This window comes from Schistocerca americana, chromosome 8 (assembly GCF_021461395.2).
Source record: "Schistocerca americana isolate TAMUIC-IGC-003095 chromosome 8, iqSchAmer2.1, whole genome shotgun sequence".
Taxonomy (NCBI): Eukaryota; Metazoa; Arthropoda; class Insecta; order Orthoptera; family Acrididae; genus Schistocerca; species Schistocerca americana.
This window is the reverse complement of record NC_060126.1, coordinates 72400252-72416128: the sequence shown is the minus strand read 5'-3', so window position 1 is coordinate 72416128 and position 15877 is coordinate 72400252. Positions and strand designations below refer to the sequence as shown.

Sequence of the window (15877 nt, the reverse complement as noted above, 5' to 3'; positions counted from 1 at the left end):
TCTCGCACAACAACACACAGCCCGCCATCTCCGTCGCGATCGATACAAAGACACACAATAACAAACACACAAACGAAGCAGCTCCACACACAGCCAGCCACATGACACGTTTCCTTTCCTTCTCCCCTCCCAGTCACATCACGTCGCTCAAACGGAAAGAAAGAAAGAAACAAACAAACAAACAACACAGCGCACACACGCAGCAACAACACAGACTCTTTCGCACTTTTCAACTTCCGAACAGTGTGGTGGCCCTGAAAAGGGCCGTTTTCTAGTCTCTCCCACCCACAAGCACGGCCGCGGGAAGGCCAGCGCCCGCTGCGACGCAGCCTAACCGCCGAAACCGTGGCGTACACCACGTCCATGGCCGTCACAGTCTTGCGCTTGGCGTGCTCAGTGTACGTCACCGCGTCGCGGATCACGTTCTCCAGGAACACCTTCAGCACCCCGCGGGTCTCCTCGTAGATCAGACCAGAGATGCGCTTCACGCCGCCCCTGCGAGCCAGGCGGCGGATGGCGGGCTTCGTGATGCCCTGGATGTTGTCGCGCAACACCTTGCGGTGCCGCTTGGCGCCACCCTTGCCGAGCCCCTTTCCTCCCTTGCCGCGGCCTGTCATCCTTCCTTCCTCGGGCAAAGCAAAACGTGCACAAACAGCAGCTGCAGCGGCTGGCGAGTCGGCTACGGTCTGCGCCCAGCGACTCCGACTCCGACTCCGTTACTCATGTGCCTACCTGAGGCACGTGTGTGTGCAGGGTAAGCACTTGTGTGCTGTTCCTGCAGTACCTGAAAGAGATGTTTTTGAAAAGACTTCCTAACTGTTGTTGGGGTCCTCTCGGTGTTTGTCTCGTGGGTCCTGGTGTTGTTGGGGGAAGGGTTATTCCCGCAACAGGTCCGGCCAACGGGTAGTTGGTCGATGGTGTTGCTGCTGGCCCAAGCCCCGAATGAGCCGATTGCGGGATTGACCCGCTTTTTGGTAAAACTGGCGTGCTAGGACTCGGAATCGGTCCCGCAACGTCAGGATGCCCGTGTCTTCATGGAGAAAGGTGGTTGGGTAGAACCTGGGAAGGCCCAGCGCAAGCTTCAGCGCCTTGTTTTGCACGCATTGTAGCGATCGTATCGAGGAGTCGGCGGCATTGCCCCACACCACGGCCGCGTACTCTAGCACTGGACGTACCAGTGTCAGATACAGCGTGATGCCGTGACGGGAGGGCAATGTGGACTCCGGGTTTAACAAGGGATAGAGTGCACGAAGCCGCCCTATCGCCTTGTTTCGGATCCACTGGATGTGTGGGGCCCAGGTGAGCCGCTGGTCTAGTCTCACTCCGAGGTAGGTAGCTGTTTTTGACCACGGGATGGGGCCTCCCGCGATGTGTAGGGCTTCTAGGTTTGGCGGCACTCTGCGCTTCGTGAACGCCACCGCCTGGCTCTTGCCAGCGTTAAATTTAAGGCGCCACATGGTGGCCCAAGCACCAAGCGCTTCACATCCTTGCTGGAGGCGACGCCCCATGGTATGCGCGTTCATGCTCCGGGTGAACAGAGCAGTGTCGTCCGCATAAAGGGCCAACTCTACTCCGTTCACTCGCGGAGCGTCGGCGGTGAAGAGCGAGTAGAGTATGGGGCCTAGTACCGATCCCTGCGGTACGCCGGCACGTATGGGTCTGTTTGTGGACCTTCCCTGTTCTGCCCGGACGTGGAATGTCCTGCCAGATAAGTAGGACCTGAGAAGCACTCCGTGCGACGTCGGTACCCCGAGTACAAACAACTTGTAGACGAGGCCGTCATGCCACACGGAGTCGAAGGCGCGTGAGACGTCCAGGAATACCGCCCCAAGGTATTCCCTCGTCTCCAGCGCCCTCATAGCTGGTTCCACGAGGCGGAGCAGCTGGTGGGTCGTGGAGTGACCTCCACGAAAACCAAACTGTTCGTCTGGCAGTATGTCTTCCTGGTCCACGTGTTGCAGAAGTCGCCGCACGTAAAGTCTCTCGAAAACCTTCGAGAGACATGGGAGGAGGCTGATGGGTCTGTAGCTGGATGGCGACCGGGGGTCCTTGTCCTGCTTCGGGATGGCCACCACCTCGGCATGTTTCCACACCGAGGGGTAGACACCCGAGGCCAGGATTTCGTTAAAGACTGTGGCCAGGTATTGCTCGTACTCCTGAGGAAGATTCCTAAGGAGTGAGTTCGGGATGCCGTCGATGCCACCTGCCCTCCGGGCGTTGAGCGATCGGAGTTGCAATGCGACTTCTTCGGCGGTGATGGGGTCTATGCTGTCACCCTCCTCTCGTGCGTCGAGGAAGACTGGGAGACGTTCTTCCACTAGACGGACGTGGGCCACGTCGATGTCTTCTACCACGGGTCGGAAGTTTGCCTCAAAGGTGTCCGCTAGGACACTTGCCTTGGCGTCCGGCTCGCAGTAGTGGTCCTGACCGAGTTTCAGGGGAGGAATGCGCTGCCTGCGACGCAGAAAACCTCTCACGACTCGCCATGCACTGCCGTCATCTGGGTCGAGGGACTCGACAAGGTCGGCCCATGCTTGGTTGCGGTGTTCGCGGACGGCCGCAGTGATGGCACGACGCATGCGGTTTACGCGGCGTTTCGTTTCCGGCTGTCGCGTTATTTGCCACTCACGGAAAAGATGGTTCTTCGCCACTATAAGTTCCCGTATTGCTTGCGGGAGGCGTCGCGACCTGTCTTGCGGCTGACGTGTGCGACCAGGTGTGGCAGTCTCTGCAGCTCGCAGGAGCGCCTGATTTAGGGAGGTGATGGCGGCTTCCGCCCCCACCTCCTCCGGATCAGGGGCATCTGTGAGGTACTCCCGTACCTCGGTTTGGAAGTGCTCGACGTTGATATTTTTGAAGGATGGACGACCGGCCCGCACCGCCGCGCCGACGATGTCTATGTCAAAGATCACCGGCAAGTGATCTGATGACAGAGCCGTCCTCGTCTCGGCAGTCGTAAACCGATCGACCCCCCTCAGTATAGCAACGTCGAGAACGTCTGGTTGTCCGCGCACTGGGATGTGGGTTGGGTCGTAGGGCCCTAGAATGATGGCGCCGTGTCTGAGGGCGGCGCGTTCAAGTCGGCGCCCGCTGACATTTGTGAGGCGGGAGTTCCAGTGGGCGGACTTTGCGTTAAAGTCCCCCCCGATGAACAGCCTCCCCTCCATGTCCAGTAGGGTGTCAAAATCGGCCTCTTGCAGAACACCCCGCGGCGGCCGGTATGCCGCCACGAAGGTGATCTTGCCGACAGACGTGTTGACGGTCACGCCGGTGGCTTCAATGTGCTCGAGTCGTGGCAGCTGCACCGGGTAGTGCCGCAAGGACGACCTAACATACGCCGCCGTTCCGCCGCCGTGGGTCGGCCGGTCAGTGCGGTAGCAGCTGTAGTTTGCGACCCTGACATGCACACCGGGTTTTAGGAATGTTTCGCAGACGAGGCAGATGTCTACTGCCTCGCTGTATAGAAATTCCCTAAATTCACCCTGCTGCGGTATAAGACTGTTTGCGTTAAAAACGCAAATAGTCAGGCCATGGGTATGGTCGTTATCCATGACTGGGGGGCTGGGCGATGGCCTGGAGGGCCGTCGCAGCTGCGGAGACTAGACTGGGTAGTTGCGTCATGATTCTGTTTAATGTTTGCAGTAGCGTCTGCAGATCATCTGTGATAGCGCTCGAGGCCGCGGGGGCGGGTGGCGCTGGGGCTGTACTAGGCTGGCACTGTTTTGCGATGGGTGTCTGCGCAGCAGGGGCAGCCTGTCCATTTTCGGCGCGGGTCGGGGGGGGCGGTGGGAGTAGCCCAGCAGCACTGGGTTCCGGCTGTGTGTTGGTAGGTGGTTGCAGGTTGCGGGCGGGTAGGCGGCGTTCACCGCGAGGCGGGGCCTGCTGTTCAGCAGCCCGTCTCCCGGCAACGGACGCAAAACTGACTCCTGGCTGCACTTTTTTGGCGGCCTTGCCACGCTTGCGGGATTTGAATGCGTTACAGCCCCTGTAGCTGGCAACATGCGGCTCACTGCAGTTGCAGCATTTGGGCTGTTCGTCGCGCTTTTTTACGCAATCACGGCTTTGGTGTGCACCTGCACACTTTACGCAACGCGCGGGCATGGTGCAGTTGTGTGCAACATGGTCTAAGCCTTGGCAAGAGTAACACTGAAGCCTCTTGCCTTTGGCCTTGAGTAGTTCGACTGAGACGTCGATGTCCGCAATTTTGTCGAGTTGGAAGATTTTCCTGTTGTCCTCGTTGTCCACTAGGACGACAAGGAACAACGGCATCTTTTTGTGCGTACGCGGCGATGTCATTAATTCTACCGTGCGCGCGGAAAAACCCGACTCCGCGAGTTCTTGTTTAAGGTGGGCAGGGTCCATCTTGATTGGCAGGTGGCGTATAACCACCTTTAGTAGCTTCAGGGACTCGGTGTTGTGGGTATAGCAATGGAGTCCCTGATCCCTAACGAGATCCATGAGCTTTTTGTGCTCGTCTATGGATGTTGGGAGGATCTTGTAGACGTTATTCGCTTGGACTTTGAATGACTTTACTTCCACCACTTCTTTAATCATGCGGCGGAGGTCCATGAACTCGTCGTCCCACGTCACGACTACTGGAGGGGGGCGTGTGTGTTTACGTGCTGGGGCGGCGGGTTCCGCTTCCATGACAACTTCGGTTGCCTCTGCGAACCGATTTGATGTGGCTGGCGGTGGGGCGAGCACCTTCTCCAGCCTTTTGGGCTTGGCAGTGTGCCGCCGGTTTGGTACGGTAAAACCGTCTTCCTCGGCTGCAGGGGGCGCTGTGGGGGCGTCTGCAGCAGCAGCCTTCTTTTTTGTTTGGCGCCCTTCAGGCGCGGTTACTGCGGTTTGTTCCTCAGAGTCAGAGGTGGCTGGTCGTTTCCGTGATGCCTGTTGCACATCCATCGGCATTTCTGCCGATAGAAGTGTCCCCAGGTTGGCTTCAGGAATTTCTAGTAGAACTGGCGTTGTTGGGTGCCGTGTTGGGTTGGGGTGGTCGCTGTCAGTCAGTCTCTGCGCGGCGAGGACTGGCGCGCTAGCGGCTTCTTCACTGGAATTGTCCGTTGGGGCGATCAGCAGCGCACTGGCTTCTTGAGTAGCCAAGACTGGTGACGCAACACCATTCGGGGCCGCCTCCGCCAGAGCAGCAACATCTTGAGTTGCTACACCCAGCAGGGCTCCCGGCGGAACAATCACCTCTTCTATGGCCGAGCGCGGCAGTTCACTCAGCGGAAAGGAAGACTCTGTTTGCAGCTGTTGTGCCCGGGCAACGGCTAAGTCGTGGCGCACGAAATGTGCGTACGCCCTTTCCGCGGCCTCTTTTTCTGCGGGTGTTTCTGGCTTTGCTATGCGATTCATAATCACATACAGCTCAACGGCAGAGATGGGGCGGTAGCCTGAGGGGGCGCAAGAAGCGCCGACCGTGGACGCGGTATCGCTGTGGGCGGGTGGTGTGGCGGATGTTGCCGCCGACAGAGTGCGGTCTGTCGTGACAACATCCTCTATGGCGGTTAGGCAGCTATTATTTGGGTCCATGGGGCACCTGTAATTGAGAAAGAAAAGATGTAGATATCTAACTCTAGTGATCGCGGACTGGTCCCACGTGAAGGGGGTCCTGGATCACAGCGTGCCCTAACGTTCCCTAGGCGTGACGCAAATCGATTCCTGAATCGATTTGTGCCACAGCCAGTAGCAGATAACACGACAATTTTGCCGCTAACCAAACCGCGCGCGAGTAGTCAGCAGGAGAGACAAGCTTTTGCTTTTGCCACGCGGACGCCGTTGACCAACGCACCTTAACAAAGGCGCGCAGACAAAGACGCGCGAGAACAATAGCGCGAGCGAGACAATAGCAGCTGCGGTGAGCCAGAGCGTCCTCTCGCTACGGCGGCTCAGCGCGGTCTCCACTCTCTCTTCTCTGTCTTCTGCGCCCAGCGCGCCCGCCGCCCCCCTATATAGACTCTGGCCCGCCCTCCCCCCACCACGCGCAACCGAGGGCATATAAGCGCAGCACGGAGGCGCGCGGGCCCGTTGTCAAGGCAGCACCGGACGCCGCGCCGCACCTAACCTCCACGCACGCCGCTCCGCTACCGCTACCGCTACCGCCATGGCCCGCACAAAGCAAACGGCCCGCAAGTCCACCGGCGGAAAGGCGCCGCGCAAACAGCTCGCCACCAAGGCGGCGAGGAAGAGCGCGCCCGCCACCGGAGGCGTCAAGAAGCCCCACCGCTACAGGCCGGGCACCGTCGCCCTGCGAGAAATCAGGCGCTACCAGAAGAGCACAGAGCTGCTCATCCGCAAGCTGCCATTCCAGCGCCTAGTGCGCGAGATCGCCCAGGACTTCAAGACCGACCTGCGCTTCCAGAGCTCCGCAGTCATGGCCCTGCAGGAGGCCAGCGAGGCCTACCTCGTCGGCCTCTTCGAAGACACCAACCTGTGCGCAATCCACGCCAAGCGCGTCACCATCATGCCCAAGGACATCCAGCTCGCGCGCCGCATCCGCGGCGAGCGCGCCTAAACCGCGCCGCGGCACCGCACCGCACAAACAAAAACGGCCCTTTTCAGGGCCACTAACATCTCTCCGTCGCGAGCAAACTTTGTCGGTCGCCTGCCTCTCGCCCCGCAACCCAAAAACAAAAACCACCACTTCCCGTCCGTCCGCCACACCCGCTCACTCTGCCTGCCTGCTAGCAGCGCGCAACAATCACACATCATCCCTCCCCGGCGCTCAAAGCGCACAATACCCAACGGCCGACGTCACACCGCACGGGTGGCTGGCCGGCCGCCGCTTTCGTTTCGAAAACAAAACAACCCGCACTCCACTCCGACGGCCAACGGCCAGGCAGGCGCGCTCGCTCGCTCTACACGCCACCGAAATCCCCGCCGACTCCTTCCGCATCTCAACGTGCCCCCCGTTGCAAAACATAACACACACACACACACACACACACACACACACAAAGGAACAAAACAAAACAAAGACCAGACACGACTCGACAAGACAGACATCCGAGAAGAACGAACGCAGGCAAGCCAACCAACGTATTCAAACAAAACAACGTGACAGAAAACCAACCGTCGGCCGCCGCCACAAACACGGCGACAATCAACCACGACAACAACAACAACAACAACACCGCTTACCGCTACCGCCGCCCACACCCGCCACCGACCCCCGCAATCCAACCACCACGGCACGCAAACAGCATCCCCACGGGCATACAGAAACGCCAGACAGACACCCACACCAAACGCAACACGACAATCAAAACCTTCCCCGACGTGCTTTGATGGCCCTGAGAAGGGCCGTTTTGGGCCGCGCGTCTCTTGCGCGCCACTAGACGACGACGGGGGGTGGGGACGACGGAGTCAAGCGCCAAACCCTTCCTTTCCCATCTCTTTCTCCTCTACTCTACTTCTTCTTCTTGGGCGAAGCCTTCGCCTTAGACGGCGTCGTCGCCTTCTTCGGGCGCGGCGCCTTCGGCTTCTTCGTCGGAACCTTGGCGGCCTTCTTCGCCTTCGACGGCGACTTGGCCTTGGCCGGCTTGGCCGCAGCCGCCTTCTTCGCACCCGCGGGAGCGGCCGACGCCGCAGACGCCTTCTTGGCGGCGCCCGCCTTCCGACCGGTCGCCGCCTTCACGCCACCAGCCTTCTTTGCGCCGGCCGCACGGGCGCCCTTCTTCTCCTTGCTGGCCGGAGCGGCGCGCTTCTTCTTGGCACCGCCGGCACGAGCCTTGCCGCCCTCGGCCGCCCCCCCGCCGCCGGCGCCGGCAAGCTTGAACGAGCCGGACGCGCCCTTCCCCTTCGTCTGCACCAGCTCGCCCGCCACGACGGCCGACTTGAGGTACTTCTTGATAAACGGCGCCAGCTTCTCCGCGTCCAGCTTGTAGTGCGCGGCTATGTACTTCTTGATCGCCTGCAGCGACGACCCGCCGCGCTCCTTCAGACTCTTGATGGCGGCCGTCACCATCTCAGAGGTGCGCGGGTGCGCAGGCTTGGCGCGCGGCTTCTTCGCAGACGACGCAGACTTGGCCTTCTTCGTAGTGCCGGTGGCGGCGGGTGCCGCAGCAGTCTCGTTCGTAGCCGCCTGATCTGCCATTTCGACGACGCGCGTAACACACAGCGAGAGCGAGCGGGACGGCAGGCACGCAAGCACAGCACAGCAGCAGAGCAGAGAATCACAAGGCCCAGCCAGTGTCGCGGGCGGGCGCGGACGGCCGAGAGAGCGGCCGCCACTCTGCGCGCCGCCGCGCCGCGCCTCCCGCGCTTGCTACCGCCCAACGTCCGACAGCCTGTGCGGAGCAGCCCCAAACCTGCGCCACAACCGCCCGCGCCTTTCAAACCACCGAGGATGGGGCTACACACAGCCACACCACAGTCGCCAACCAGTCGCCACGGCAGCGCCGCAAACCACGGCCAAACTGCAGCTACCGCGCGCTACAGCCTGGGTCGGCCCGCCGAGAATCGCCGCCCCCGCCCAAATGCCGCCCCCACAGCCCCAGCCGACGACCCGCCACAATGGCCAAACCTTCGGCAAAACTCCCACACCGTCGCCGCGGCAGCCCGGCCAGCGCGGCCGGCGCCACAGCCACACAAGCCGAGGCGTGCGGCGATGACGGCCGTGCAAACGCGCCTCCGCCGCCCCATCGCCTTCCGTCGCCCTCCCGCCGTTTCCCGATCGGCCCGCAGCCGTCGGGCCACATCGCGCGCCGTCCTCCTCCTCTCGCCCGCCAACATTCACAGCCGTTTCTCAACAATTGCCCGCCGCAAAAGGACGCCGCCTGCGCAACAGGCGCCGCCGCCCCTCGCCGCTTCCGACCCAACCCCTCGACCGAGGCAAACCGCAATCCGAATCTACAGACCAACCCAATCTGCCGTCAAGCACACACGACAGCCGACCTTACACGTTACGCGTTACACATTACGTTTACACGTCTACGTTAGGTTAGGTTAGGTGGACGTGGGTTAGGTTAAGGGGACTTGGGTTAGGTTAAGCGTCAAACTTAGGTTAAGCATTCAAACACGTCAGGCGTCAGAGGTTAGGTTAGGTTGGGTTAGGTTAGGTTAGGTTAGGTTAGGTTAGGTTAGGTTAGGTTAGGTTAGGTTAGGTTAGGTTACACGTTAGGTTAAGGGGTCAGTGCTAGGTTAAGAAGCGTCAAACGTAGGTTAAAAAAGCGTTCAAACGTGAGGCGTGAGCCGGACAGCTTACCTTACGTAGACGTTAGGGGCTCACAGGCTGAGCTCACCTCGCCACACCACAGGTTAGGTTCGGTTCGGTTCGGTTCGCTCGGCTCAGCGTAAAGCGCCGAGGTCAGGGTTACGTTCGTTCACCTTCGGGCGCCACACTTTCGGTTGAAAGGTCGCGACGGGACGACGTCGGCAGGCACGCCGCAAACGAACAAAAACGTACAGACGACGTCGGAAACCGCCGACAGACGGGGGAGCAGCACGACCACGACCAGACACCGAGCGCGAACGAGACACACGCGAACCACCCCCACCGGCCAAAGGGCACCACACAACAACCCAGAGCACCACGTGTCGACACCAGAGCAACCCGCCGCTCACGCGACATGGCTGGCACCGAAGGGCAACCGCCCGCAACTGCGCTTTCCGCGCCGGCCCGGATGCACGTCGTGCTACAACAACACCACTACCGTACACAGCCGCTGTTCACAACATCACTATCAATGGCGCGCCCGCGGCTCGCCGCCGTCGCAGTCGCAGCCCCAACGCCAGCACTTTTGCACCACCATTCACACGCACCGCAACACAGCTCGCCGACACAGCCGAACAAAACAAACACCACACAACAACAGCAACAGCAACAACGCCGCCGCCTCTACTTGTGCCGGCGACCCACCCCGCCGATGGCGCACCTTTCGCCAGCCGGCAATCGACACACACGCACCCACCCACCGGGGCCCAGTGCAAAAAAAAAAAAAAAAAAAAACACACAAAAACAAAAAAACCAAACAACACAAACGACACGGGAAGCGCACACCGCCACTTCGCGCGCACGCCACCAACCAGTCGTCGTCTCAAAATAACAAACACAAACAAAATAAACTAACAACTAGGGCAACACAAAACAAAAACGCCTCGCACGAACCGCCCACAAAAAGGACAAGCACACGCACAGCCTCTGCTGACGACCACGACGCAGCGGCACGCTGCTCCTGTCCCGCGCCCCGCGCCCCACTCGATTCACAACTCACGCGACACCGTCAACGACGGGCTCGCTTCCCGCAACCTACCACCTTTCCGCCACGACGCACAGCCCCAGCCCCACCCGACGACGCCCGTGGCAACGACTGCACTTTCACCACCGCCTCCCCCTTCCCCCCCAAAACACACACACACACACAGCCAGCCAAAAACGCACTCGCGACCCACACATGCACGTGCATCGGCACACGCCAACCAGTCAACGTCGACAACCACACGCAAGGCTCGAAACGAAACCGGCGTCCTTCCACGTTGCCATCAAGCTACGCGACACAAGACACAAGGAACCAACACAACAGCCAGCCCCACTAATTCCCACTCTCACGCCGCAAAAAGCACACCGAAACCGCCAAACGCACGCACATTCCCCTTCGCACTGACACCACCGACCGGCTCGCTACCACACACCTCTCGGAAGCCGTTTCACGCCAATTCGCCACACCGCCCACACAGTCGACAAGCGCCCGCCCTGTACGGCACACGCAACGACGCAGCGCAGCAAAGGGCGCCCGCAACACATACCTCTCCGCCGCCCGACGCGCCAACCGCCACACCACACCGCCAGCCACTCGCAAATTGTGCACTGCCACCAGCCACACGTCCAACACGCCGCGCCGCCTCCGGCCACCCGCCAGGGGGCGCTCACGTCCGCGACAACAGCGCGGCCCGCCGGGCCGGGCCGGGCCGAACCGAACCGAGCCGCCGCTGCTCTGCACTCGGCACGGCCACACCCTGCTGCAGACCGGGCTCGTCCCTCTGTACGCGTCTGCCTGCGCATCAACACAACACGACCTTTTTTTTTTTTTTTTTTCTCTCTACCGCCATCCCTCCTTCTCGCGTTTTACTCGTTGTTGCAGCAGCGGCGCACACCTACACATCCACAGCCCCAGCCGAGCCGGCCTCACCTCAGGGCCCGCCGCCAGCGTCTCCTCCTCGGGCACAGGTGCGGTGCTGTGGCCGCCCATCCAACCGCATTGCTGGCCGTCCAGCCACCAGGCGTTCCCACTGCCGCGAGCCACGCCGCGCACCGACCCTGCTGCAGAAAACGAAGCATAGCCAGAGACCGACCGATACACAAAGCAAGCCGTCGCCTCGCCTCTTGTCCTTCCTGCCTTCCTTCCGCCCCCGCCCTTCTCACACCACCGCCTCTCCACTTTCGCCCCCCCCCCCTCCTTTTTTTTTTTTTGTTTTCTTCTTTCTTTCTTTCTTTCTTTCTTTCTTTGGCCCTCTCTCCTTCCCGCCATGGCGGTTACGGCACCGCCTGCAGCGGCAGATTTTTTGCGCCCACACGCCTACTCCTACCACCATTAACCTTGCCCTGCCCTGCCCATCAACGTCGCAGTCGAACCGACGCTTGCCAACACACTGCCCACGTTCCTTTCTCTTTTCGGCCTACGCCCATTACGCGCCGCCGCCACAGCACCTTCCCTTCCCACAACACACCGACGTCATCACACGCACCCAAAACAGGGGCCACGACCGTGTTCCTCGCCCACTCCCATCCCGCACGGTACGCACATTCCCAACTACTACCGCGCACCCTCCCTTTCCAATCTGTGTGTCTCTGTGTCTGTGTCCTGTCCGCGCGTGACGCCTCTCAACATCCGCCGTCCCCCGTCCCGTTTTCGCCCCCATGCCGTCGTCGCGCCGCCTCCTCCCCGTCCACCGCCGCCCCTGTCCGCCCCGCACCACACCATACACCGCTGCTTGTCCCGGCCGTTGCCACCAAAGGCGCCGACCGCAAACGCGCCACGCCGCAGCCCCCGTGCGTCTCGCGCTCGCTTGCATCTCCGTGCCGACGCTGCCTCTCTTCCCACTCGCACTCGACCTCGACAACACAGTCTTTGGCTCCGCCACTGCGTGTTCCGGTGGTACGCACGCTGCAACACGTATGTATTCATTACCAGAGCGATGGCGAGGCATGACAGCATCTCTGTCTGACCAGAGAGTTCTTTATCGCTGCTAGTCGGCGCTTGGACCGCGCCAGACGACAGTAGTGGCACGCACCGGGTCGCCAGGAACAGTTGTTATATATATTGTAGCGCGAGTCGGGAGAGGTAGTAGTCGGTCGACAGTAGTAGCGGGTGGACGGTTGTACTGAGCGGGCGTCGGCGGCGTGCTCTGCTCGTCTCGCGACTCTGGTCACGGTTCGGGACGATGTATAGTATATTGTGTTATAATCAAAAAGGTGGTGTGACGCTGCATTGCGCAAATCTGATAACGTATGTTCATTGTACTTCTTTTGTTCAACAACAAAAGCCCCACTATTACTTTTTTTCTAAAGTAACTTTTGTCTCTTAACGAAAAACATTCACTTTTTAAAGACTACTTCCTATGGCATTTCCCTCCAAGGAGTGCAATTAATTACCAGCCAGCACTCATTCATTGCACACAGCTGTGTAAGGGGTATCTACAATTGAGGAGCGGATATAAATGCAATTTTTTTGTTTTTTTTTTGTGTGTGTGTTGTAACCTCCCAGCAAAATTTAAAATAATGGACAATGTTATTTACGGATGCTAATGGACATTGCGCTAATTGTAACCTCGCCCACAATGAGAGGTATTGAAAATGGCAACAAAAATGTGAAATTCGCAATCTGACTCAAATATAAAGTCTTCACACAACATTTACAAAAGTCCGTTCAGTGACAAGAAACTTCAATTAAACCGAAATATCGGTCTTTGGCCCTGTGCAAAACAATCAGAATTAAAGTCTTACCTCCGAATAAATGGATGTCACATTTCTGCTCTGGTTGTTGCGCAGCGCTTGGAGGAACTGCATTGCAAATAATAATATTCTCTTTTTTTGTGATTTTAGTGAGATTTTTCTTCAAAGACGTGGAATGAAATGTGAAGTGCAACGAACTCTTTAGTTCAATAAAAAATTAAATGTTTGAAAAATGCTTTTGAAATAAAGATTATTATTGGGGAACTTGTTGGAGAATAATTACAATTTTTCATTATCTAATGATTATATTAATTAACAGTATACCTTATTCACCATCTTGACCAGTGTTGCCGACCGCCTACATCACACAACCGCACTCGGCTGCTACTACTGACCGACCGCTCTGCATGACGACTATTAGCGTACTGCACGCGACGACTACTGACAGAGTACAGCCCTCAACTACACAGAGCTACGGACTCGCAACGACTACTGACAGACTGACTGACTGAGAACCGCTCGCAACACTCGCGCAGTCCAGCGCAAACTCTCTGGTCACAGATGCTACAATGTCTCGCCATCGCTACTATGTTACATACGTGTTTCAGTGTCTTTTTCATTGGGGTAACGATCTTTGGCTCTTTTTATTCTGAATACAGGGCCAAAGGTCAACGCTGCTGCCCTTATACAATTTATCAGGTTTCATTATGTCTGTTGCAATGTTACATACGGTTCACTCTTTCATTAATATTATCGTTGGGTTTGTTTTGTAGGGACGTTAACATTCTGGCACATTTTTATTATCATCGGACTCTCTGCTATTTGTGCAGGGAGGTTATACCTGGGTCCATTTCCATTTCCATTTACATTTTAATATTGATAGACCTTTTGTTTTCTTTTTTGTTTCTTGTTGTTTTTTTTTTTTTTTGTTTTGTTTTTCCCGCTCTCACCACCACCGCCGCATCACGCCTTCCGTTTTCTTGGTTTCTTTTCTGTTCTTCAACATCACCGCGCCCCATTTCCACACCACAGCCATCAGCCTCCAAGACGGGCGGGCGCAGTGTGCCATTTCCGGCGCACAAGCACACCCGTACGGTACTCTCCTCGCCCCCACGCCACCAACAACACAGCGACCACGCGGCTTTCAGGCATGGCACGGCACGGCACGGCACCGGCGAAATGCGCCGCCCCCGCCCCTCCGCGCATCCGTCCGTCTCGCCACGTTCACTGACAGCCGCGTCTGCGGCTACACCACGACAACCACAACACAACACCGCTCCCCTCCCTGGCAACTCACATTGTTTTTCTCCTCCTCTTTTGCACAAACCACAACGCCGAGCACAGGCGCAAGCCACCCACACCGCGCCCCTCCCCGTCCCGTCTTTGGCCGCCGCTCCTCGTTTCCTCGTTTGCCCCCTCCCATCTCCCGAAATGCCATGCCAGCAGCGTTACGCATGCCCCTCCCCTGTCCACACAACACTACCGCCTAACGAACAGCCTTTTCCGGGCCACATGCAGGGCACGCCCACCTCCAAACACTGCCAATTCACGGACGCACACACACACTTTCCCGACACCTTTCTGTACGGAGGGTGCGTCATCTCGACCGTGACAGAGTGACGGCAACTATCGACGATCCATTTCCCCCCACTGGTAAAACATGTCCACTAACACCTACATACATCATTCAAGTACACAGACAATAGCATACACACAATGGGAGGGCACACGAACATGGACGGCACGGCACTGTCATACACTCTTCCTCAGAACCATATCAACAAACGTTACGTACATCCGGGAAAGCGAAAGCGAACGCGAAAGCGAAAGCAAAAGCAAAGGCAAAGCCCAATGCAGCCGTCAAAGGTAACGTTCACCACGGCAGACACTTGCAGCCGCGCCGCCGTTAAACGCATTTCAGTGCGGCTCCAATACGCCTCCGACACGGGAACGTTCCGTTGCTCTACGAATGCGTTTCCTCCCCTTTTTCCCTTCCTCTCTCTTTTGCCCCCCCTCCTTGCACTCTTGCCTCATTCCTCACGTTCTGCCCAGACATTCGACCGATCAAAGTCAACCTTTCGTTACCGTTCTCAGCGCGACGGTGTACAACAGTATGACGGGTGTGCCCAAGACTTCGGTTCAGTTGCGTGACGCCGGTCTATCGCGCCGATCGACAGTTACTCAGGGGGCGACGGATCGGACCACGTCACCGACACACAAAACACTTTCAAACAAACAAATACATACCGGATGGACACAGACAAACACGTGTACAGACATTCGCCAAACAAACGACCGCCGCCGCCGCCGTCGTCGTCTAGCGTGCATCTTGAATGACGACATCGGTGTGCGTGCGTCGTACGCAATCAGTCAGACACGGCTATCAAACATCAGAGTCGAATGGTACATCATCGTGCGTGTCGCCGTACACGTACAGTACAATACAACAACAAAACAATGCGTCTTAATGGCACGTTCATTTCAACGTCACTCACACACCTCCACGCTGCAGTTACGTCGCACCATTGTCAAACTCGGCGTACAGCAAAGGGAATAGTGGGCGGCAAAAAAAACCAAACAAAAACATTTCACATTTCACCCTCGCCATGTATGATGTGCAAAAAAACAAACCCGCAAACGGCCGTCGTTACGGTGACACAAAAGTCGCCGATCACACTGTCCCCCCTCGCAGACGGGTAACACACACACACACACACACACACACACACACCAACAACACCAATGGGTCAAAAACCACGCCAACGAGGCGTGCCACCATTCCACGCCACGGCGACCAACCTCGTGGCCGTACCCCGCGCAACACGCTTTGACGCGCCCCCCCACCCACAATCAAAATGCACACATACATCACAGCCGTCCACACAAACAACAACAACAATTCCGCCCTTCCCGCAAAAGGCAAGTTGGTGGCCCTGAAAAGGGCCGTTTTGCCGCTCTCGCAACGGAGGAGCCTTCTCCATC

The 15877-nt window shown here is 58.1% G+C and overlaps 1 protein-coding gene across 1 annotated transcript in view; it reads right to left on the bottom strand.

Annotated features, from left to right (window-relative positions):
- The window catches only part of LOC124545536 (titin-like), a 90628-nt gene extending 85093 nt beyond the window's left edge, over window positions 1-5535 (bottom strand). Inside the window, exon 1 of the mRNA XM_047124484.1 lies at window positions 4529-5535. Coding sequence (XP_046980440.1) covers window positions 4529-5535 — 1007 coding nt within the window. The remainder of the gene's footprint in view (window positions 1-4528) is intronic.
- Window positions 5536-15877: the final 10342 nt, after the last annotated feature.